The following is a 22703-nucleotide window of genomic DNA, read 5'->3' on the forward strand; positions in this document are numbered from 1 at the left end:
ACACTTTGATGCATGAGTCTTGCTTTTTTTTTTTTTTTTTTGTATTGTATTCCTTTACGTGCTGGCTAATTCACAAAATTCGGTAATTTGCAATGGGCCATTAGCGTGAATTAGCAACTTTCTGATGTATATCATAGCTTTGCAAATGCGCTTTATTAATCTGTGAAACACACCTATTTATTATCCCTCTCGTTTCAAAAAAAAAAAAAAAAAAAAAAGAAGGTGGTGGTGGGGAAATAAAGCGCTGGAGGGATTTCTTGGTCTGGTACTCTCTGTGCCTGCATCCGTCCCTGTCTGTGCCTGCCTTCCCTCCTCCCGCACTTCGCAGTCTGGCTGGTTTTTCCCAAAGTGTTCCCAGGCTGATGGCTTGACAGCAAGAGGGATTACAGCCGCACGTACAGTCTTCTGCTGCAAATGAAGCCTTTGCTCGTGTAGCCAAGGTGCCCTAATTGGTTATTGAATGAGGGGAATTAAAGGCATTAAGAGGGGAAGTGGCGGCTCCTTCATTTTTGGAGCGGCGGAGAGATGTTCTTCCTCCTCTGACGCCTGGGAAAGGGCCAAGGCCGCCGGTGCTCTCTCCTCAAATTAAAATCAAGCCCAGGAGCTCGCTGCCTCTGCCCTGCGGTCCCGGGAGCGGTGGGGACGCAGCGCTCTGTCCTCCTCCATGGACAAGCATCGTGCTGCCCTGGCGTGCGCTCGGCGCCTCCTTTGTGTCGAGCCCCAGGTGGGAGCATGGCTGGGAGCTGGTGCAGAGCCCTTGGTTCACATCGCCCCGGGGCTCTTCCTTGGGGTGGCGAAGGCAGGAGGGAGAGGTTGACCTGTGTACCACCCCCTGCCTGGGTGCTCTCCCACCGACGTGGCCGGGGCGAGGCGAGGCGAGCAGCCTCCCTGCCTCCCCAGGCCTGGAGAGGAAGGGTGCAGCTCTCTGCCGAGACGTGCCCGGTCTGCTCCCACCAACGCCCAGCAGCTCGGGCTGCTGCCAGAACCACCGGTGCGCTTCTGCAGGCCTGCGGACGGCGTTGGGCGAGCAGGGGAGAAGGCCGAGCTGCCTTTTTTTCTGGCGTTTGCTCCGCCAGTTGTTTATGCCCGCCGCACGCCTTCGCTCGGTGCCAGCTTTTCTCTCTTCCCATCTCCGTGACTGATGTTTTGGGGATCTTTCCTGATCGCATCCATCTCGCTGCTTCCTTTCGCTGCCGACTTTTGCAGGCTGTTGGCGTCCCTCCAGCCTGCGCGGAGCTTTATCTGGAATTTGTGAGCCTTCTTGGTTATTTCTAAGCGCTCTCTGGCCCGGTCCCCCTTGGAGGCTGTGGGCGAGGACAGGGCACCAATTCAGATATCTCTAAGCCTCTCGTAAATCAGCTCCTTTCTGCGTTGGGGTGAGCAAGGGTGTAACCAGACCGGTTTGAAATCCGCACGGCTGCGTTCGTTCCAGTTTCCTAATGGAGAACAGCTCCGTGGATGAGGGAGAATCAACCCCCAGCTTTGTCCCATATGTCCCTGTGGGAAGCGTCACGACGCACAGCTCGGTGCCAGTCAAACGGCTTCGCTCAGATGTCCCGTTTCGAGTGTTTCATGTTATTTTTGGACACAGCCGGCAGCGGCGTGGCTGACTGGGTTCAACGGGAGCGAGCTGCAGCGTGGTAGGAGAGCACCCGCGCTGGGTCTGGCGCTGCTGGTAGCACCCATCCCGCTCTGCAGACTGCTCCCAAGCGTTTCTGAGCCCGTCCTGGCCAGGTGTGGCTCCCAGGGGCTGCCGGTGCCACCAGGGAGCTGCCAGCATCCACAAGGCCCGTGCTCGGAGTTGGTGGCACCCATGACCCGCACCGATCGGGTGGGGGCTGTAGGATTGGGGTGAGGACGGTGCTGTAATTCTGGTCCTTGTTGGACCCTGACGTGCAAGTTGAGGAGCAGCTTTGATGCAAGAGCAGATCCCCGTTGAGCATCCCTAATTGCCGTACGCTCCCCGTGTGCGTGTTGGTGAGCTCGGGGTCCAAGCCAGGTACCAGGGGTGGCTCCGTGTTTGTGAGTGAGCGACAGCAAGCGGGAGGGCCGAGAAGGTGCCGTGTGTCTGTTCTGTATCAGAATGGAAGGAAGTGGTGCTTGGTGCCTTCACCTGGGTTTGCAGGTACTCTGGTGCCTGCTGATGGTGCCGAGGTTCGTGCACGCGAGCGGTGTTTCTCTTGCAATTTGTTGCCTTGAAATGGGAAGCCCTTGGATTTCCCTGTGTGTCGGCAGAAGATGTCTGAGCAGTGTTTGATTCAGTGCAGAGGCAGGTAGCTTGAAAAAAACACGAGGGCTGAGGAGCCCCAAACCAAAATACCTGTAAATCTGAAGAACCGCCGGCTCTCGAGGCACGAACAAACAAAAAATTGTGACTTTGGTGCTGGCGCTTCCAAGAGCGATGGGAGGATTAAAGACGAGCTCGTGCCACTTTTCCTGTTTCCTGATGTAAGGAAGGCCTGAAATGTTTCCTCCCTTTCGGTCCCCCCTTTCTGTGTGCCTCACGCAGCGGTGACGTCGCTGCCGGTCGCGTTTGGCTCGTTGGGGGCTGAGGGGAGCGTGTGCGAGCGGGGGTCTGCTGGGGCTGGCTTTGCTCTCGAGCCTCGTTCAAGAGCACTGAGGGTTTTCAGCCCCTGAATGAGCTTCTCCTAAATGCCTGTCTGGCATCGGTGCTAAATAAGTGTCAGGAGAGGTAAATGCTGAGCTGTAGCTAGCCCAGCAAAGCGTTTCCTTCAGGTCTGGTGCTGCGTGCCTATATTTTGTGGCACTTCTGGTTTTGCTGTGCTTCTTTGTAATAATCTCAGTTGAATGTTGCTGCGAAGGTTGTGTTTTAGGGTTCCTAGCAGATATGGGGTGGATGCAAGCTTGAGTTTTGATCTGAACCACGGTTTTTGACCAATGCTGAGCATTACGTTGACGCTTACCCGGGCGTTTGGGTGCAGGTGGGCATCACGACTGGTAACCCTGAAACCCTGCCGCGGGCAGAGCCTCCCGGCCTCCCCTTGGCTATGGGCTCCCCTCTCCCATCCATCCCCAGCCTGCGTTTGGACACCGCAGGCTCCTACCGACCGCCAGCAAACGACTCGTGCCCCGCGTCAGGTTCATCTCTGGTGTCAAGGCTCAGCCCACGGAAACTTGGAGTCCCGGCGTAAGTTTCTGGAGCGCTCGCTGGGCGCTGCAGCTGCATTGCATGCTGGAAGATGTAGTCTCACTGGGGCGCACCTCCATATTAAACGAGAAGGGTGGCTCCATTTTATTCAAATTGGGCTCAGCCTGCTGGCTCCTGGCAGCTTGCCTGCGCCGTCCCGCTCGAGCCGGGAGCCACCGAAGTTTTCCCGGTGCGTGGAGGCAGGAGCGCGGCTCCTCGGCGCGGGTCGTGCCCGGTGCCACGCCGAGCGGCCGCTTTCGAAGCCCCGCGTTTCGGTTTTGCAACGCCGCGGGCTCCTGCCGTGCGGACGCGATCGAGGAACCCTGCCCCTGTCGGGTGGCAGTTCTGGAGGGTGTCATGGTAAATCTCCTTTGTCTGCTTCGGCTTGACTGATGCACGGGGGAGAGCAAACCCTCCTCCCCTGCCGGATTTCTGGAGCTGAAAGCAGCAAGTGAGTGAGGAAGCTCCTTTGTGCAGATTTCTCCGTCTCCTCTTGTGCGTGCCAGCTGGCTCTCATTCAACATTTCTCTTCTTTTTTTTTTTTTTTTTTTTTTTTTTTCTCTCTTTATTTTTTTTTCTCCCCCATCTCTAGAGAGAGGGGGCGGGGAGAAAAGGAACATCTTAAAAAGAAATCTGCAGAAAAGACACGGGAGTTACTTAACAAAAATCCAACCCAAACAAGCCCAGCTGGGGGATTACGAACGCGGCGGTAGGAGGCGAGCGGGGAGAGAGCGCGGCGGCCCTGGAAAGGGAGGCGCGTCCCCTCGGAGTTTGCTTTAGTCGTAAAAGGAAACAAAAAGGGATCTGGTGTTGAGGCGGCGTATGGGGAAAGCTGCAGGCTGGCTGCCAGCGAGGGGCGGCGGGAGGAAAGGCCTCGTGGCACGGAGGGACCAGGCTCCCGCGTCGCCCCGCGCCTCCCCGGGGAGGGATGCCCGCGAGACCGGCGCGCCGGAGCCCTCCGCTCCCAGCCAGGGGAAGCGCCACATCCAGGAGCTTTTTCCGTCCTCTTTTGCCGCTCCTTCTCGCGGGCATTCCTGAAAGTTAATCAGGGTGAAAATTGCAGTCAGTCATGTCTGGAAGCCACCAGAGGCTGGTCCTGGAGCGCTGCGGGCTGGAGCACATGGGTATGAGACAGCCTTGCTACGCGTGGGCTGGCTGCCTTGTCGCCAGGAGAAGCGCTTTCTCCTGCCCCTCGCCCCCCTTGGGCTTGCAGCCGATCCCCAGCCTGGTTTCCTGGCCTCTGGTAGCGCGGCGGCGAGCCGGGCTCGGAGCATCCCGCGCGTATTTCAGCACAAAGAGCCGGGGCTCGTGTGGTTTCCCAGCTCTCGGCTTGGTGCTTTTTGAAGTGCTGCCTGGCTCTGTTTGAATAGCTTTCTCTAGGTGTGTTTGCAGTTGGCTGCTAGCTCCGAAAGTGAACTTTCAGGTTTGTCTCTAATACGCTGGCTCCTTCCCAGTGCGGAGATGTGGATTGTAGAGGTCTCGGCACCTAATGGAGCTGAATTATTCATGTCTGGTGCTGTGTGTGTGCAGCATTCCCAAGCAGAAAGCTGTCTCCTTGTCGGATCTGTGCTCCAGGACTGCTCTTAAAACGCTTTGCTGGCAGGTCTCCAGGCCAACAAGTGAGCACATGCTTTTCATGTTGTGCGGGGATCAATCCTGCGATGGCAGGAGGTAAGGGGAAGGCCACGTTTATGGCTGGATCAATCCCTCCGGTCTGTTCCGTGAGACGCCGGGGTTTGCGGAGGAGAGCGGGGAGCACCCGAGCAGCACCCGGCATTTGGGGGAGCTGTGGGAAATGCTTGGGACCCACGTATGCAGGCTGGCTTGCGAGGGAGCCACCAACCCAAATCTCATTTTGGGGTCGCAGCCTTCGAACCCAAGGCCAGAATGCGCGGATCCCCGGTCTCTGCCGGGCTGGAGGCCGGCTCCTGCAGCGCTCGCGGCACGACGCGCCTCTCCTTCCCTGCTGCAGCCCCAGCCCGTTCTTGTTCGTCCTGTTTGCGGTTCCCTTCCCTGCCCCGGCAGGGCTCGGGCTCCCTTCTGCCGCCTCCTGCGTTGGGTGAACGCTTTCTCCTCCTGTTTGCTAAACCTTCGGTGGTGCCCGGCTCTCCGCTGGACTCGTGGGCTCGTTCCTTTTGTTGTGGGAGGAACCAGACGCTGCTGCTGTTTGGGTAGCTTCACACCTAAGTCCTCCTCATCTGCTCCTCTTATTTTCTGGACAAAACTAATGCTTGGCCACGGCGTATCCCTTCGTTCACGGGCAGTGGGTGACGCTGGGCCCAGCAGACTGCGCATTGCCTGCTGGAGGCTGCGGGGCCAAATCTCTGCCCCTTTGGCCATCGTCCCACGTCCCCGAGCTCTGTGTGCCTGGGGAAGGCACCGCTGCCAGCTCAAACTCTGGGCCGCCTGGCTCCTCATCCTTTACCCCTCTGGCCGAAGGAATCGCTGAGGGTGCCGTGGTGCAGAGGGAGGCCGTGCTGTGCTCCCGAGGAGCTGCGGCCTTCCTCGGCCTGGCGGTGATTTGGAGAGCTCAGCTGGGGAGAGGGGCTCTGGGGATGCTGGTGAGTCAGGGCTCCGGGAGAGGAGGAGGAGGAAGAGGAAGGCGAGAGAAATGCGTGGGGTGGCTTTGGCAAGCCGTTAGCGACACCGGTGCACAAAGTGATCTCCTGATTCGGCACTTTCCCTGCCGCTGAAACGAGAGGTCAGTGCTTTTCATTTTCAGCTTGCATGCTAGCCCCTGGCTCCTGGGGTTAAAAATCTCCGTAATGACCTGTCAGAGAGTGGATTATTAGCTGTGCAGAGCTGGGGATGCTGTGGGGAGCAGATGGAAAATGGTCTGGCTGCGGCAGCCTGTCTGATGAAAGAATCCTTGGCATTTTTACAGTGTTTGCATCTCTGGAAACGCACCATGAAGCTGCTTTCCAGGCTCCTGCCTGCTGGGGTTTGAAGAAATTTGTGTGTGCGTGCGTGTTTTTTTTCTCGTTTCTCTTTAAGTCACCTGTTTTTTGAAGTGCTGCTCGTAAATACTAGCAGGAACAGGCCTCGAGCGCGGCGGGAAGGGGAAGGACGATGGCGCTGGAGAGGAGCTTCGTCCAAATGGGTGGTCAAGGATTTCTTCCGAGATCTGGAGACTGGGGCCGGGGAGCTGCTGGGAAGAGGCCGTTTCATGTGTTAATTACGTCTCGTAAATGTAATTGCCACCAGCTCATTGCAGTGAGGGACTTTGGTGCTTTCCCACCTCGCGTGTGGCTTTGCTTTTTTGTTCTCCTCGCCCCCCCACCGCCTCCAGAGACGTGTCGGTGTCGCTGTGCAGTGCTTTGGGAGCCAGCCCTGCGCTGTTTAAAAACCAGGTACCCGCGTGGCCCAGCCCAGCCTTCCCCCTCATTTGGAGCCAGATAATTCGGAGCAGGGCCCTGAAGCACGGTGCCACCTCTTGCTGTCCCACCTTGGGGCACGTGAGCTGGGAAGCCGGCGCTTCCCCCTGCGATTTGGCCTTCGGTGACGGCTCTCATGCTTCCAAGCGCTGGTCGTGTCGCAGGTGCCCCGGGGCTGGGATTTATTTGCCACCAAGGCACTAAACCTCGTCCCTGGCAGCAGGGAGGAGCCCCCCCCCCCAGCAGCCCCTGGCCGTGGGTGGCATTGGCAGGAGAGGAATCAATCCTCCATCCCAGGGGCAGCGCGCGGGGAGCGCTCAATAATTCAGAGGGAAATGGCGAGCGGGGAATGTGTGAGTAATGTCTTGTTGGAGCCGGGAGCTGTGACCTGCCAGGGCCTCGTATCGATCGAGGAACCGCTGCCAGATGGCTCCTGCTGCAGGGACAGCGAGGAGGGGACGCGGAGGGAGGGAGCCTGCTGCCTGGCGGCGGAGGTTTGGCTGGGCCCGACACGGGATTTGGGTAACCGGGGATGCAAAGTGACGCTGGTGGCCTGGAGGGGACCTGCTGCGGGGACAGCTCGGTCCCAGTCCCCTGCCTGCACGCTGCCCGTGGTGCATCTCCCTGCCCGGAGTGCCTGCCATGCTCTTCTCCTGTAACTCTTCTCTCTGCTCTCCCTTTCAGCAGCGATGCCGTCACCTGGGCAGACCCCGACCGCTGGCAGCCCAAGGACGTAGGTGCAGCCGCGCCGTGGAGGCAGGGAAGAGCCTTGAACCGTGAGGGGCCGTTAACTCTAAGATGTCCTTGAGCAGCGGAGCTTCCGGAGGGAAAGGAATCGATGCGAACCCGGTAGAGACGTACGACAGCGGGGATGAATGGGACATTGGCGTAGGGAATCTCATCATTGATCTGGACGCTGATTTGGAGAAGGATCAGCAGAAATTGGAAATGTCGGGCTCCAAGGAGGTGGGGCTGCCGGCACCCAACGCGGTGGCGACCCTGCCCGATAACATCAAGTTTGTGAGCCCGGTGCCAGGCCCGCAGGGCAAGGAGGGCAAATCCAAGTCGAAAAGGAGCAAGAGTGGCAAGGACAGTGGCAAGCCAACCCCGGGGACCTCCTTGTTCACCCCCGGCGAGGGAGCTGGCGGCAAGAAGGAGGCTCAAGGACGCTCTGGGGACGGTGCGAACTCTGGTGGCTTGGTGCCTGCCGTCACCCCCAAGGGCTCGGAGAAGTCGGCCAAGGCATCTCGCAGCGTGGCCGGCTCCAAGAAGGACAAGGAGGGTGGTTCATCCAAAAGCAAGAAGGAAAGGAGTGAGGGTGCGGGGGCTCCGTCGGAGAAGGAGCCTGGTGTGCTGCAGCCCCTGGCCCTGGCGGTGCGGGTGGGACAGTACGATGGTGGCCAGGGAACGGAGCCTGCTGCTGCCGAGCAGCTTGGGAGTATAGCTATTGACACGGGAGCGGCGCTCAATCCCTTGGGAGTTAAGTCGGAGCTGGAGGATGGGGAAGGCGAGTGCCGGCAGCTGAAAAAGGTCAAATCGGAGAAGGTAAGGAAGGGGCCGGGCTGCGGGTGGAGGCGGCGGCGGTGCCGAGCACCCGTGAGACCCCCGGTCCCTGCAGCTCTGCAGGAGGAGCCGGGGCAGACGGGAGGGTGACGCCCTGCTCCCGTGCCACCTCCAGCAGAGCGGGGCACTGCGGGTCTCCAGCCTGCTGGCTGCCACGCTCCGCTTCCCAGCAGCCTCACCTCACCTGCTGGAGCTCCCCGAGGAATGTGTTTCTCTCCAGTTGCCTCGTTTGCAGAGGAGACCTTCGCCTGTTGGTAAACGCGGGCTCTGCGTGGGCGTGCGAGCAAGCACAAGGTGCGGGGCTGACGGGAGCCGCCTTGCTTGGCCTGCTGTTGGTACGTGGGCTTTGTCCCACTCGCGGTGACAATCAGCCTGGGGCCACCGTGCTGCCGTGGGTGGTTGCTCCGTGTCGCTCCTCTGCTAATGTGCGGCAGCGATGCTGAGCTGGCGCTGCGTCTGGGCAGGAGCAGCCTACGGACGCCCTCTGCTCTTCCAGGAGCCCCGCAGCTCCTGTTGGTGGAGCATGCCCTGGCCTCGTGTCTGTCTGTCTGTCCGAGCAGCGCTTTGGGTACTCTCAGGTACGCCCATCTGCGTGTTTGTGCCTACAAGAGCTCATTTGTGCTGATTGCACGCGCGGTGTCCCCGTGCCCCTGAATCCAAGTGGTCCCAGTGTGCCCATGGAGCGATTTTCTTGTCGGTGCAGGTGGCGAGCGAGGGAGCCGTGGCTGGCAGGCATGTGGGGTGGCGTTGGCCTGCTCCCAAAGGGTCCTGCACGTGCTCGCTGGGTGTGACAGGGGGATTTTGGGCACCAGGAAGGGATTGGTGCACGCAAGGATGGGCCGCACTCAGCAGATTTGGGAAAGTTGCTGAGATCAGCAAGATGCTGGGGAGATATCTGCAAAAAAAAAAAAACACAGAAAGCACAGTGTAGAGCATGAAAATCTGGAGCAAAGGCTGGGGATGACGGGTCACGGGGTGAGAAGCTACTGAGTGTGTCAGGGAAGGAGATTCCTGGGGCAGTCGGCTGAAGCTTGTAAAATGAAGGAGTGGCGTGGGGAAGGCGCCTTGTTTCCGTGTGCTTCCCAGCAGCAGAAGCGGGGTGAATGATTCCGGGAAGAGGAGCAGATGCTCTTCCGTGTGATGGCTTTGAAAGGCCGCAGAAAGCTGCGGGTGCCGAACGTTTAGCGGTGCTCTATGCGCCCGGGTGGGTTTGTGGAGGAGCAGTGCTTTGGGCGCTTGTTTGGGGCAACATCTTTGGCTTGAGGAGACCCCGAGGGGGGCTGGAGCCTGGGAGGTGTCACAGCGTGCTTGGCTGCTCTGCTCCCAAGCAGCCATCTGCTGCTGGCTGCACCTTCGGTCCTACCCCGCGCTGCCTTGTCTGCATTTTGCGGTTCAAACCGTCTTTCTGTCACCGATTCAGCTGCAGAAGCCCTACCTGCGGGGAGAAGTGCCGAGGTGAGGTAGGGGTTGTGAAGACAGGGCGCAGACATCATCCAGCTGCACCGCGAGGCCGCCCGTGCTGCTGTACCCATGCTGAGTCGGGCAAAACCATGCAGGGGGAGGCATGGCCTGGGGGGGCTGAGCCCTGTGTGAACAGCCTGGGTCCGGAGGAAGGTCTGTGGGGTTTGGGCTGGGGGGGAAAGCTGCCGGTACCCATCTACGACGGCACACGAGGTCTGGAGAGCAGGTGGAGGTGTGTGCCGGCTGTGGGAGACGGCTTCCTGCCCACCCTGAGGCAAACCCCGCTGGGAAGCGAGAAACTCGCTCAGAGCGAAACAGGAACGGTCACGCCGTGACTCAGCCCAACCTTTGGGCTCCGGCAACCTGGCCTCTGCTTCACCCTGCCCTGCGCCCGCTTCTGTCTGGGCTGCGGCGCGTGGCGGGGAGGCCGCTTTCCGCCCGGGGAGCGAAGAAGAGGGGCCGGGAGCTTTCGCTGTGCCTTCCTGGCTGGAGTCGAGCTCTCTCAGCGAGTATTTTTCCTTGACAAGGTGCTTTGGTGCCACAGGCAGATCGCCGTTTGCCCCTCCTTCCTCTTTTGTGCTCTTTAAATACCTCCCGGCAGGGTGTTGCAGCCCTCGAGTCCTTGCTGGGTGTAGAAGAGCGCCTTGCTTTGGTTTTCCGACATCCTCTCACATCTGTGCGTCGCGGCAGCGAAGCGAGCAGGAGATGTTTGCCGCTGTCACCAGATGTCTGCTGTGGTTGCTGCTGCCCGGGGTGAAGCTGCCATGCTGCGCCCGGCACCGACAGCCCCAACACCCTTTTTTTAGGTGTGTGCCCTTGGCCGCATCCTGGCCTCCTGCGTGCCCTCCTCTAGCTTGGGCACGAGTGCTGCAGGCGCTGCTCCTCCCCAGATGTGTTTGTGGGGGCAGGATCGGGAGCTTAATGCTCGCAGGGAGCCTTGTGCTGCTTCACCCATCTCTGGTGTGTGTGGACCGGTGTCTGGGCTCGCTGGTGCTGGGGCACGGCATTTTTTGGGGGGCAGCATGGCATTTTGGGGGAGCACGGCGGTGCTGGCCGGCCAGGGGATGTCAAGCACTGAACAAAAGAGCCTCCCAGCTCTTGGCTGCTGCTCCGGCTTTGTTTTGATTGAGAGGTTGTTCAGCAGGAGGAGGGCGTTTTTGCTGACGAGTGTCCAGATGTGACGCTGCTGCAAACGAGGAAAAGGCAAACAGAAGCCGCTGGAGACGCGGCCCTTCAGAAAGCCCTCACTGCCTCATGTGCGCCGCGCTTTGGGGCAGCGCGGGGGGTGAGTCTGGGCATTTGGGTCAGAAGCCACCGGGGCGTTTTCACCCTGCCTTTCCCCTCCACGTAGAGACGTTTCTCTACTTTGGGTACTGCATTTTCTTCCAGCTCTGCATCTCACAGAGACGGATGCTCAGAGACTGCTGTGGGCTTGGACCTGACCTGATCGTGGGAGCAGCACGTTGCACGTGGCCCTTAATGCTGTGCTGCTGCCTCACTTCATCCCGCTGGTGTGAGCAGCTCCGTCTGCCACGGTGTCAGCCATCGCCAGCTTCTTGCTTTTGCCCCCTTCTTGGCTGGCTGCTGATGGCACAGGTAAAGCAGCGTGGCACATTCACATCGCTCATAGCTTCCAGCTTTGTTGTCTGCACACCGTGTATTGGCCTCAATATTTACCCCTCCGTGGGCAGATCCTTTGCTCCGATACCAAATGATTCAAGCAGCTTCTCTGCCCTAACCTGCAAAGCCCTCCGAGCTCCCTGCTGTGCCGTGCGAGGCTTTGGCGAGACCCAGGCCACTCTGATGGCGACTCCCATCGCGCTGAGGATGCAGAGGGTACCCTTGGGAGCGGCGTCGTGCGCTTCCCCGGCCTCGTGCTTGGCTGTGCGCTTGAGATTTTGACCCGTGTGTGTTGGGCAGTGCCCGTTGTGGGCTCGCCTCTTCGCAGCGCTCCCCACCCTCGCCCCGGCTCCTTCAGGGAGCTGCAGCTGCAGCGGCTTTGGCAGCCCCGGCCGAGGCCGAGCCAAGGGCGCCCGGGAGGCGGCGGGGAGCGCGCGGCAGCAGCTGCCGGCTCCTCTCGCTGCGGTTTCCTTTCTCCAGCCATGCTTGAGTAAGCCGCCTCCGGAGCTGCTGACAGGGCTGCGTTTGGAGGCCTTGGAAATTACACTGCTCATTTCCTTATCGTCCCCTGACCTGCAGTGCAGAGCCTTCTGCTGCAGGAACAAGGCGAGGAGGGGGCACGCAGCCAACATGTGTCAAGAGCTACAAAGGAGGAAATTGGACTTGTTCACTTAAAACCATGGGGTTAGTCTTTGAGTTTTGGCTCCTACTGAGAGGTTATTTATATGTGTGCGTTTTTTTTTATTTTTTTTTAAAGCTGCTAGATGTAGCAGGCTGGGAGTTTTGGCTGATCCCACCTCGTAAGATTCCGTAGTGCAGGCGGGGGAAATCTTCATCTCCTCCCGTTGGATTTCCCCGCGTTAGCAGTGAGAAGGAAGGACGAGGCAAGGCGCCGAGGTCCATGCATGACCTGTTTGCGTTGCCATAGCTGACTGAACAGCTCTGGGGGCTCACCTCAAAGCACAGCCCCGTTGTGGTGCATGTCCACGGCGCTCCAGAGGCAAGGACCAGCAGCTCCCCATCGAGGCCACGGTGGCACGAAGCACGGCCACACTGGAGGAGCTGGGAAGGCACAAGGGCAGAATGCCAACGTGGGAGTGAGGAGGTTGAAGGAGGTGGAGGGCTTTGCACTGGGTGCACGCCGCTTCCCCGGCTCAGAAAAGCCGTCAGCCCGCTCCGTTGCGCGCTTCGCGGCTCCCCAGCCGCTTTGTGAGTCGAGCTGTGGATGAAAAGGCCAGCGTGTGACCTATCCTGCTGACTCATGTGCCCGGTTTCTCCTCCAAAGGAGACTCCTTAGCAGATGGTAACTGCTTGAGATGGGTCAGATTTTGAGGCTAACTGGCTTTGGTGGATTCTCTTGTGTTTGTTGCTTTGCTTCCAGGCTGGCGGTGGCTGCTTATTAGCCTAATGACCCCTGCTACACAGCACCATTTATCTGGCTGAGCGAGATTTCTTTAAAGGAAGATTCGCTGGCGTCTCCAGTGCTTCACAACCCTGAAGGCTTCAAAACCGGTGAGCTGCTCTCGCAGCCCTTCCGGGGAGCTGATGCAAGGGGAGTGTGCCAGGAATAATCCGCTAATGAGCAAATCTGCTCCTCCACCTGGCAGCCGGGGAGGCCGCTGGGAAGGGCCGCGGAGCACGGCGCTCTGCCTACACCCTCCCTTCGCTTTTTAAGGCTGCCTCACAGAGCACCGGCCACCTTCTCCGGGTTTCCTGCGAGCGCAGTGTCCTTGGTGCCATTCATTCCCCACGCCGTGGTGGCTCTGCGTTCCCGATACCTCACCGGTGAGCGCGGGGCCACGGCCGGGTGGCTTCGGAGCATCCTCGTTGGGCAGCCGGGCAAACCTGTGGCCGACCTCATGGCCGCTGAGCCAGAGGTCACCGCGAGCTCCGAGCCGACCAAAACAGTCACGGGTCCGTCCTGGCGCGCTGTGGATGTCCCTTCGCAGGATGGAGCTAACCACAAAGCTTTTTCACATGGTGTGGTAACAGCGCGTGCTCCTATCTGATGATGTGTCCCCTGCTCTTGACACTGAAGTTGGTTTAAAAGTCGTTAATTGTCTAGATTGATCTTAAAATATTGCCTGTCCCTTGTGCGCTCGGGGTCCCTGCAAACACACTGCCGTGAATCGCGTGGGGAGCGGGCAGAGCAAGCAGGAGGAGGTCCTCACGTTGCCCACCCCTTCAGAGGGGTGGGATACAATGCAGCTCCGAGGCAGTTTGCATCCCAGAGGAGTCCCTGCTGCTCTCAGCTGCCCCTCCTGCGTCCTGGGGGTGAACGTGGAGCCACTGCCTCCCTCTCCCTGCCTCAGTCTGCCCCAAACGCAGCGGGATGCGTGCCGGGAGCCAGCGGGCTGGCAGGTGCTGCAGGTGGAGAGAGTGCAATTACAGCTACAAATGGCGGTGTTTTTTTTTTTTATTTATTTTTCTTCTTTTTCTTTTATTTTTTTTCTTTTTCCCACCCCAAGCCAGAAAGCAATTTCATTCCAGGAAGCTCGCTCCCCCAATTAGCCATGTAAATGCGATGTGATTTTTCCCAGGTGCTATGCAAATGAGCGCTCTTCCCCGCATCCCCTCTCGCCCTGTCCCTGCCTCCAGTCGTTCGGGTGCCGGTTCGCTGCCCGTGTGCTGGGAGCAGCCCCCCTCATCCTTCGGATGGCTGGACGGCTTAGATGGGGCAGAACCACACGCCAGCTGGCCCAGCACGGAGACCTGCACATGGGGCGGTGATGGAGCAGCGCCGTCCCGCGCTGGGCACGCCGAGGGATGCAGCTAACGCGGCCGTACCGGCTCTGAGCGAGTATTTCCAGCCAGCCTGGCAGCGTGGGAGCCCTCCCTGCCCTCCCCGCTCCTGCATCTCCTCCGGCACAGATGAGGTGACCTTGGCGAGACCGAGGGAGCAGGGGCACCACAGCCGAGCTGGGAGGTAGGCTTGAAAGAAGAGGAAAGCTCCGGGGCGAGGCCGGGAAACCTCTTTTGAAGGCTGAAAAGGATCCTGTAAGGGGAGGATGGCGAGGAGCCAGCGGGATCTTTGAGGTGGTAACGAAGTCATCAGCAAGAGCTGGCGAAGCCAGCCTGGCCCGGCCGGGGAGCCGGGAGCATCTATGGGGCGCCTTGTGAGCAGCGCGGCGATGCGGCGCTTGGCGTGCTGTTTGCTGTTCTGTGGCTTGCAGGGGAGGAAGGCCAGCGTGTATATATATCACAGACCCGAGCCGTTTGCTAACAGGAAGGCTTCTTTTTTTTTTTTTTTTTTTTTTTTGCTTAACATTAACATTTCAAGGCACAGGAACCCTTTAGGTATTTAGTGTTTTATGGTCTTCCAGGCCGGCTATTAATACTCCACTTTGTGTACAAGGGTGAAGGGAGCTGGAGGGGCTGAGCCTCTGCAGGAAGGGCTGTGAATGTCCCTTTGAAGGAAAGCAGCCTTTCCTTCAAGACCCTACAGCCACGAGCAGAGCATTTGGTAGCTGCAGACCTGGTAGGGGAAGAGCCACGGCCCCTGGCGAGGTCGGATCTTGCATTAAAAAAAAAAAGCACACAAAGGCTGCGTGCATGAAACCACCCTGAAATGTGCCTGGTCAGCTGGGGTCACTCCTGGTGGAGCCGTGTCCCAGGCAGCAGGCAGCAGGTCTCCGCAGCGAGGGCCTCGCAGCCTTCCTTCTGTTTTTTCCTGTTTGAGGCTGCCTCGGGCTTCCTGCTGCTCTGCCTTCGGGCCTGCGTGAGCCCTCGGGTCGGAGACCCCCGGGGAAGGGGCTTCCCTCGGCCACCCCTTCACGGCGTCCCTCGCGTCTCCAGCCTTCGGCAGCACGAACGAGCGCGACCGGGCTCGCAGGTGCCTGGTGCCTGGGCAGGAGCCCAAGCGCCTCAGCCTGCGGCCCACCAAAGCAGCCAGATTTTCTGGGCAAGGCGGGCCGTGGTTTGGCACGGGCTCCAAACCTGATGGCACGTAACGAGAGTTCAGCTTGGCAGGGCTCAGCGCCGGCAGGGAGATCTGTTCCGAAGCCACCAGCGCCAAGCAGAGCGTGTGGGATTTCGGTGGAGCTGGCCCTTCTTGGGCAGCGAGACCCATACCCTTTGGGAGCCCTCGTCCCTGGTCAAAGCTTCCCAAACGCAGCACTGGAGAGGTACCCGGAGGTGCTACGTGAGACAGAGCGCTTCGAGCATGGCACAAGCAGGGCTGTTAAAACCCAGTCTCCTCTGGGAGCTGATGGCCTGATAGGGGAGATGCGAAGAGAATCACTTTCAATTTGCCATTGATCCTAACGAGCCTGCGTGGGAGCCTGAGGTGGCCCGGCCGCGTCGGTGGCTATTAACGCCGGCACTCAGCGCCGCTATCAGGACTGCCTCGCTGCTCAGTTCTAGGAAATCGAATAAAGAGAAAACCACTTAGGAGGATTTTAATCAGAACTTGGCAGAAGAATTTAAGGAAATCCAAGAAATCTTCTGACAACCCCGCTTCGTGCCGAGACTGCTGATGAATGGAAAGGGTGAAAATGGGGGCTGCGGCCGGGTTGGGTTTCTCCTGGGCTGTGAGAGCAGATCATTTAGCACTTCTGCTCCCCGCACGCTGGGAGAGGGGACCAAGAAGTGAGCTTTGTTCCCGGCGCTGGAGGCTTGCTGTCAGCTGATGAAAGGCATCCCAGATCTGCTGGAGGTGTCCAGCACCAGCTTGGGAGGAGAGGATGGCTTGATTTACAGTAATAACTGCCTCAGTGGCCATGCAGATCGGGGCAGGAGTGTGAGATGGTTGGGTTTCTTCGAGAAGCTTTTGGTAGCAGTGGTAAATGCTGGTGGGACTGGGGAATGCTGGTGTGAGGTCCAGAGCATCCGTGGATGGCCAACAGAGGAGAGCTTCCAGCGGTGAGCTGTGGGGTCTGCAGCCAGCCCAGCACCAGAACAGCTGTCCCCCTGCTCGGGCAAAGCTGCTGCTGCGATGGGAGACTCGCCTCAGCCCTCCAGACCTGGCTGAGAACTGGTGGTGACCCTCTCATGGTGTTCTTGTGGCTCGAGTTCCTCATCCAGGGCTTTGACTCTCCTGTGATTCCTCCTGCAAATCTTTATTTTGGGAAATTTGATTGAAAATCCATGGAGCAGTACGAGTTGCTTGACCAGCGAGGGGAAAGGGAGCTGCAGGAGCATTTTTGTGCATGTGTCCGGCAGATGGGCAACCCAAGGCAACTTTTATTTCCAGCTCCAGGTGAGGTGAGCATGTAGATTTGGTTTATGAGAGCAACCCCCCCCAGAGTTGTTTATTTATAGCGAGCTTTCCAAGGCTGCATTGTACTGCTGCTTTGTGTTTTATTGATACTCCAACATCTGGGCTCTTCTTCTAAATCTGCTTTCATCCAAGAAGAGGTTAAGGGAGTGAGAGCCGTTCTGATAAACCTGCCAAAAATAATCTTTGCCTGAGACAAAGTGCCGCTATCAGGGCTTTCTCTTGTAAAACCCGTGGCGTGTGGGCATGACGAACAGCCGGAGGAAGCCCCCGAGTGCTCCCGCTGGGGGCTGCAGGACTCTGACTGCTCTGCGAGCGCATCCAAGTTTGTCACCTGCTTGGCGAGGTGATGGCAGAGCGGCCAGCGAAGCTTCGGGGGCTCACGGCTGGCCCCTGGCGAGGAGGGACCCAAGCGCACGCGGGCAGGCTGGTGGGGACCGAACTGCTCCACCAGGACAACGTCGGATCCTGCATCCAACCCGAGAGCTGGCGGAGCGTTGAGGTGCCGAGGAGGCAGCGGTGGCAACGCGACAAGGATACCTGCAGGAGCCATCTGAGAAGCAGGTTGGTGCGGTACCGGAGCCGAGCGGTTGGCTCTCGGCACCTGGGAAGCTCAGAGCTGAGCAGAGCGCAGCAGCCTCAACTCTGCCCCCTTGGTCATGTTCCTTCTGGCAGTGTTTGCACGAAAAGTCACCCGTCCGTATGCTGAGGCTTTGTTTGACAACTACGGCGCGGTGACGAGGAGCTACGTATGTGTGCTCCAGAGCAGCGCAGCCGTGAAGCAAAATACTTCCGAAATACCAGAATGCAGCAAAAATGCATGAAGCCGTGTGCGTTGGGGGATTTATTGGAGGGAGCTCCGCGCTCTCCTGACTTGCAGGGCTCCAGCCCAGGCCTGGGGACGTGCTCTGCCTCTCCTGATGGCCACCACATCGGTTGGGCTGGGCGTGCGCATCCCGTCACGCCGTGGGGTTTGTGTTGGGCACCTGGGCTTCCCGGTGCCAACACCAGCGGCCGTCACGTTTCAGGGAGCAGTTCCCCTCCCGGCCTCGAGCTCACCACCGCTGCGCTTCGTTTAAAAGGATGGCGGCACCGGAGGGAGCGGGAGCGAAGCGCGAGCGCAGCCGGGAGTTGTTGGAGATGACGCTGCGGGGGATTAAAGCTGTGACCAACTCTGAGCGCCTCGATTCCATAAATAATTGTGCTGCTAACCCAGAGGAGGCCCTCCGAGCTCCGGAGGGAGCCGCTGTTTGGTCGGGGCCAAGAATTTGGAGGGGCTGATGGATCTGTCCTGGTGGCGGGCTGCAGCGCGGCTCCAGCCCCGGATTTATTGCTGTTGGCAGGCGGTCGCGCCCGGCGCAGCTTCTGCAGCTTGTGCCTTCCCGGGGACTGGGGGGGCAAACGCTGCTTGTTTTTTCTAGACTAAAATCGAAATCTCAGTGTTGTGGTGCTCACTTGTGTTCTGTTCCCTCTGTTTGCGACCTGCTCTGCTTCCTGCAGCTGTCCCCGAGGAGGAAGCACGTGGACACGGTTCCACCTTTGGTGTCTCATTTGCAAAGCCCCTCGGAGGGGCAGTGCCACGAGAGCTGGAGGTGGTTGCTGTGGGACTCACCGCTAAGGGAGGCACGCTGGCTTGGTGGCACACTCCTCTTCACCCGCCCCACCTGTGGGCTCTCCCACCAAAGCCAACTCGCACGTGAAAGCCATCGGGCTGCAGGCACCTCTTGGAAGGTAGGGAGCCTCGAGGGGAAATCTCTTTCCAGCACGTGCTCAGCTTGGGCTCGGGCATGGGAGCTCTTCTGCGTCCTTGTGCGGTCATCGGGGCGTCGCGGGAGGTGTCCTGGCCACGTCCTCCCACACTGCTGCTCGAGGGTTTGTGCAGCCATGTGGGGAACTGGGTCAGGGAAATGATCCAATTAAAAGCTGTGCCGAGCAGCAAGGAAAAAAAAAAAACAACAAAAAAGGCAGGTTTTAAGCAGGCGGGTTCCCAGGGCTGCACAAACGCGTTGGTAAAAGAGGGGTAGGAAGGAGCAGGGTGGAGCACGGCGAGATGCTTTCTCCTGGCGTTGGTGCCAGCGGTCCCTGAAGACTTGCTGAACTTGTGCTGGTAGGGCAACCGCAGGGGCAACAGGCCTGGTGAGAGCTGGCGAGCCTTCTTTTCCTTCCTGGGAAGCTCAGCCTTGCTCCCTGCGGGTGGGCTGAGTTTGCAGGGCTGCCGTCGCTCACGGAGAGCGTCCTTGTCCTGCTTTCGGGGGGCAGCTCCTCTCCGGAGGGCTGCGGGTGCAGGAGGGGAGCGTTGCACCCCGGCTGCCTGGTGCCAGGGGGGTTGCCTTCGGTAATCCCGCCTAATCCTTTAATCTGTATCACCACTGATAGGTATTAAAGCAGCAGATAAGATTCAGACTGTGGCTTCCAGCTCAGCGATCTCCCCACCCTCTTGCAGCTAAATCTGCCTGGATGGTGCTTGCCCTTAAGGGGACCGTGCTCGTTTGCCGAGCGGCTGGCAGGGGCTGGATGAGCTGCTCCCAGCTGGAGCACGGCCTCGTTGCAGGGCTGCAGCCCTCCAGACGAGCCCATCGAGCCGTCCGCATCTGCTCCCAACCCCCGTCGGGCTCGGTGACGGACATCTTGTGCTAGGAGGAACCTCTCCAGTGGCATCTTCCTCTGCGTGTGGCCGATCTGGAGCAGATCTGCCTCCTGCCGCCTTTTCTCTGCGATATCCTCCTGGACGTGAGGCTGATCTGGCTGTAAACGCTTTGCCCGTACAGCATCTGGGCACCTTTGGTTCCCCGACTGGCCGGGCTCAGTCCCAGCACCCTCCCGTGAAGGTGAGGCCCTGCAGCTGGTCGTCCTTAGGCTCTCCCTGCATCTTCTGACCTGGTGATGCTGGGGAGAGCAGCTCCCCGTCGAGTTCACCATACAAAGCAGGCCGTCCCTGCTGGTTTTGCTCTCCTTTCCCCATCCTCCTCCAGCTTCTCCCCATGCGCATGGGATTGCTCCGAGTTTGCCACCGATTCTCTCATCAGCAAAGCCATGGTTAATCCTGCCCTTAAATCCCTTAAGCTGTCAGCAAACAAACCCCTTCTTAAACTTCTAGCACGCAAGCCCTGCTGGGACAGAGCCTGGCTCACAAACCCAAGGTTTTATTTCTCTTCCCAGCTCCTCGAGCTCCCATTTTCTGCCAGCACCGGAGCTTCTCCTCCCCGTGGCTGCAGCCCGGTGCAGTGGGCGGCTCGATGTCGGCATGACCCGCAGTGATAGATCCTGGGTGTGAAAATTCAGGTTCCTAATTACCTAATGACAGGTTCCCGGCGTGCCGCCGCCTTTGAAGTCGCAGGTGAAGATTTGTTATTTAGATGCGGGGCAGCTGAGGCTTCAGCCCTTCGAGGAGCCTCGTGGAGCGGGCGTTGCTCCTGCTCTGCTGGGGCTGGACAACGCAGCTCGGGGGCTGCAGGCTGGAGAAGGTGGCTCCCTGTACATCAACCCACAAATCTGTACTTGGAGGTTTCACTCCGAGCGATGGTGATGGTGTGTGGGCTGCTTGGGTCTTCCAGGCCGAGGGATTCCTTCGGAACACCAGGTCACGCTGTGCTGGGCCGGGTTTTCAGACGGGGTTAGGGGGGCGCTTTGGTTGTTTGAGCGCCCTGTTTTGGGGGAGCTCTGAACATCCACCCTCAGAAAATCTGCATCCTCTGAGGTCTTTGGCAGAACCCAAGGGAACAAAAAAGCACCGAGCACTTCTGAAGTTCACTGCCATCATTTCCTGCCTTTCTCTTCCACGTAATTCAGTTTCTCTCTTACAAGTCTGGATGAAACACTCTTGCGAAGCGCTAAGATTTGCATTGTGCTTGCTCTCTAGGGCTGTCAAAGGAGCGCCACGAACCTTTTCCCACTCCTGATCCCAAGGGGAGGAAAGGCTCTGATGCTCCCGTAGGAGTACGAAATGGCATCGTGTGCTTCACACAGTAGAAGAGAAGGGAGCCAGAGAGGTTAACACGCTGTTAGCACCCCTGAAAGCTTGTGCCCTGCACACCGAGATGGTTTTTCTCAGCAACTCCCATCCAGCTGGTGCCAGGAGCCTGAGCCGACCGCCAGCACCAGCCCTTTGGCCTCACCAACAGCGGGATTTGGGATTCGGGGAGCAGCCGGCGGAGCCGTGAGGCTGCCAGCGCCCCGGGGCCGGTGCCGGGGCGAGCCGGGAGGGGGCTGCCCTGCTGGCAGCGCTCCTGCCTGCTGCTCTGCATCGCTCTTTCCAGGAGTGCGAGGGAGGAGCAGCCTGCGGGCATTACATGCTTTAGCACAGGCTGATGTGCTCACTCACCTTCCGCAGGCAAGCAAGGGCTTGAACAAAAGCCGCTTGCCTGCATCCGAGTTGTTGTTTTTTTTTTTTTAATAGCAAACAAGCTGGGTGATCTCGGCCGGGCTGTTGGCACTGCGTCTTGCACCATATGATGGGTAATCGGCCTGGCTCCCCGCCCGAGGAGGAGGCGAGGCCCCTGTCGATAGGTGACCCGGCGTGGCACACAGGTCGCTGTGCCATTTCCCCCATTAGAAACAGGGAGATCAATGCAGCAAGAGTCTCCTTGGTGGGTGCAGGCAGGGGAGAAAACTCTGCTCCCATCCGGGCTGGGTAGGACCCGGCCTCTCTCTAGCGTGCAGCAGCTTTGTCCTCTCCGCCTCCTGGATTTGAAGCCCAGCTCTCTGGAGAGGGGGTTTTGGATCTGCCAGCAGGTTTGTTAACGAGAGCCAGAGGACTTGGGATCTGGCCCAGCGCTTGGGAAGGACTCAGCTTGCCCCCGTGCTGGATGATGGATCGCCGGAGCCGAGTTTTGGGGTGTCTCAGGCTTTGAGGAAGCAGGGGAAATGAGCAAAGGGAGCGCTGTAAATGCGACATCCCGGTGCTGGGCTGGAGGCGTACGTGCTTGCGGCGCTTTCCAGCCGGTGAGGATGGAGCAGCTCTGACTCCCCTTGATCTCGGCAGGCTCGTTAATGAGCTGAAAGCCATTTCACGTCGCTGGATGAACTGCAGGCGGATCCGCTCAGCGGGGGCACAGGCAGGCCCTGAGCTTTGCGAGCGCTGGCAGGCACCGGCACTCGCTGAACAGAGCAAAAAATCACCGAGTGCTGGGCTCCAACAGCAGTGGGAGCCACCGGGCCTGGTGGGGCTGTGGAGCAGACCAGCAGCTCCCGCTCCATTCCCTTGCCTCCAAGGTTTCTGCTCCAGCTGTCGGTGCCGCTGTCTTGGGGCTTCTCCTTCAGCGCCTGCTCCTCGTGGCTGAAAGATGCAGCAGAGCCCAGCTCTGTCCCCGTTACAGCTCCTGGTGCTGCTCTACTTGCTCCTGGCCTCCTGGCTGCCCTGCTCTCTGTCGGCAGGAGGTCCTGGTCCCTGCCTGTCTGTGGTGGGGGAGCTGTCCTGAGCCAGGGGCTTGTGGTGGCTCTTGAGAAGCGACAGCTTTGTCACACGGGGAAGGGTCGGTTGCTGCCTCCCTTCCTGTCTGCTGCCCTACACCTCCTCCTCTTCTTTCTCCTCCTCCTCCTCCCTGCCATTAATTGCTGAGCGATTGCTGATGCAATTAAAACAAGATGTGTCTGCAGCCTCCACGCTCACATCCACCCTCCTCGCTCTCCTCTGCCTGCCGGGGCGAGGAGGAGGCCGAGCAGCACCTCAGCCAGGCGGCACCAGTACTGCTGCTTGCTGGCCTCCTGGGGGGGTCTCCCCCTCTTTGTGCTGCACTGGTGGGGCAGAAATGGGGCTCCCCATCGTGATCCCAGCTTCCCGCAGCCTGCCCTGAGGCTTTCATCCCTGCACGCCTGGAGTTCTTGTGCCAGGCTCCCCCCGTGCAGCAGCATTGCTGTTACCTGTCAGCCGTCCCCTTTCTTCTCCGACACGGTGCCCTTCCAACGCGGGTGTTTGGTCTTTTGTCTCCATGACTGAGAAGCAGATCTCAGTGCTGCTGAGCCCCTCGTCTCCTGTTCTTGTCCTGGCAGGCTTCGCTTCCACGTGCGTTTGATCCCTTGAGCAGCAGCCGCCCTCCCTGCCTTCAGGTCCGTGGCAGCCCTGAACCTCTGCTCCTTGCCTTGGAGCTCACAGCTGGTGCCCGGGGCCCTCTCCCTCAGTCCGTATTGCGCCTGGTGTGGCTTTTCCCAGCTAAAGCATTATCCTTCCTTCCCTCAGGTACAAGGCAGGAGCAGGTCAGTGCGAACAGATGCACCTGCTCTGTGTTCTCCAGGTGTAGCTGGAGCTCAGAGGGGTTCTCAGAGGGGTTTATTGCAGGGATCTGGGGGCAGAAATGTTTTTTTTTGCTTCTTCATGCTGAAGTGG

General features: G+C 59.3%; 1 protein-coding gene across 3 annotated transcripts in view; it reads left to right on the top strand.

The window, feature by feature from the left end:
- ZNF609 (zinc finger protein 609) overlaps positions 1 to 22703 on the top strand; it is a 48185-nt gene that overhangs the window by 4448 nt on the left and 21034 nt on the right. For 2 of the 3 annotated variants that reach the window (XM_084293361.1, XM_084293359.1), the window contains exon 2: positions 7207 to 8067. In XM_084293361.1, coding sequence (XP_084149487.1) covers positions 7321 to 8067 — 747 coding nt within the window. In that variant the 5' untranslated portion in view covers positions 7207 to 7320. The remainder of the gene's footprint in view (positions 1 to 7206; positions 8068 to 22703) is intronic. The other variant, XM_084293360.1, reaches the window with a different exon arrangement.

Source organism: Netta rufina (assembly GCF_964035555.1).
Source record: "Netta rufina genome assembly, chromosome: 11".
NCBI classification, from domain to species: Eukaryota; Metazoa; Chordata; class Aves; order Anseriformes; family Anatidae; genus Netta; species Netta rufina.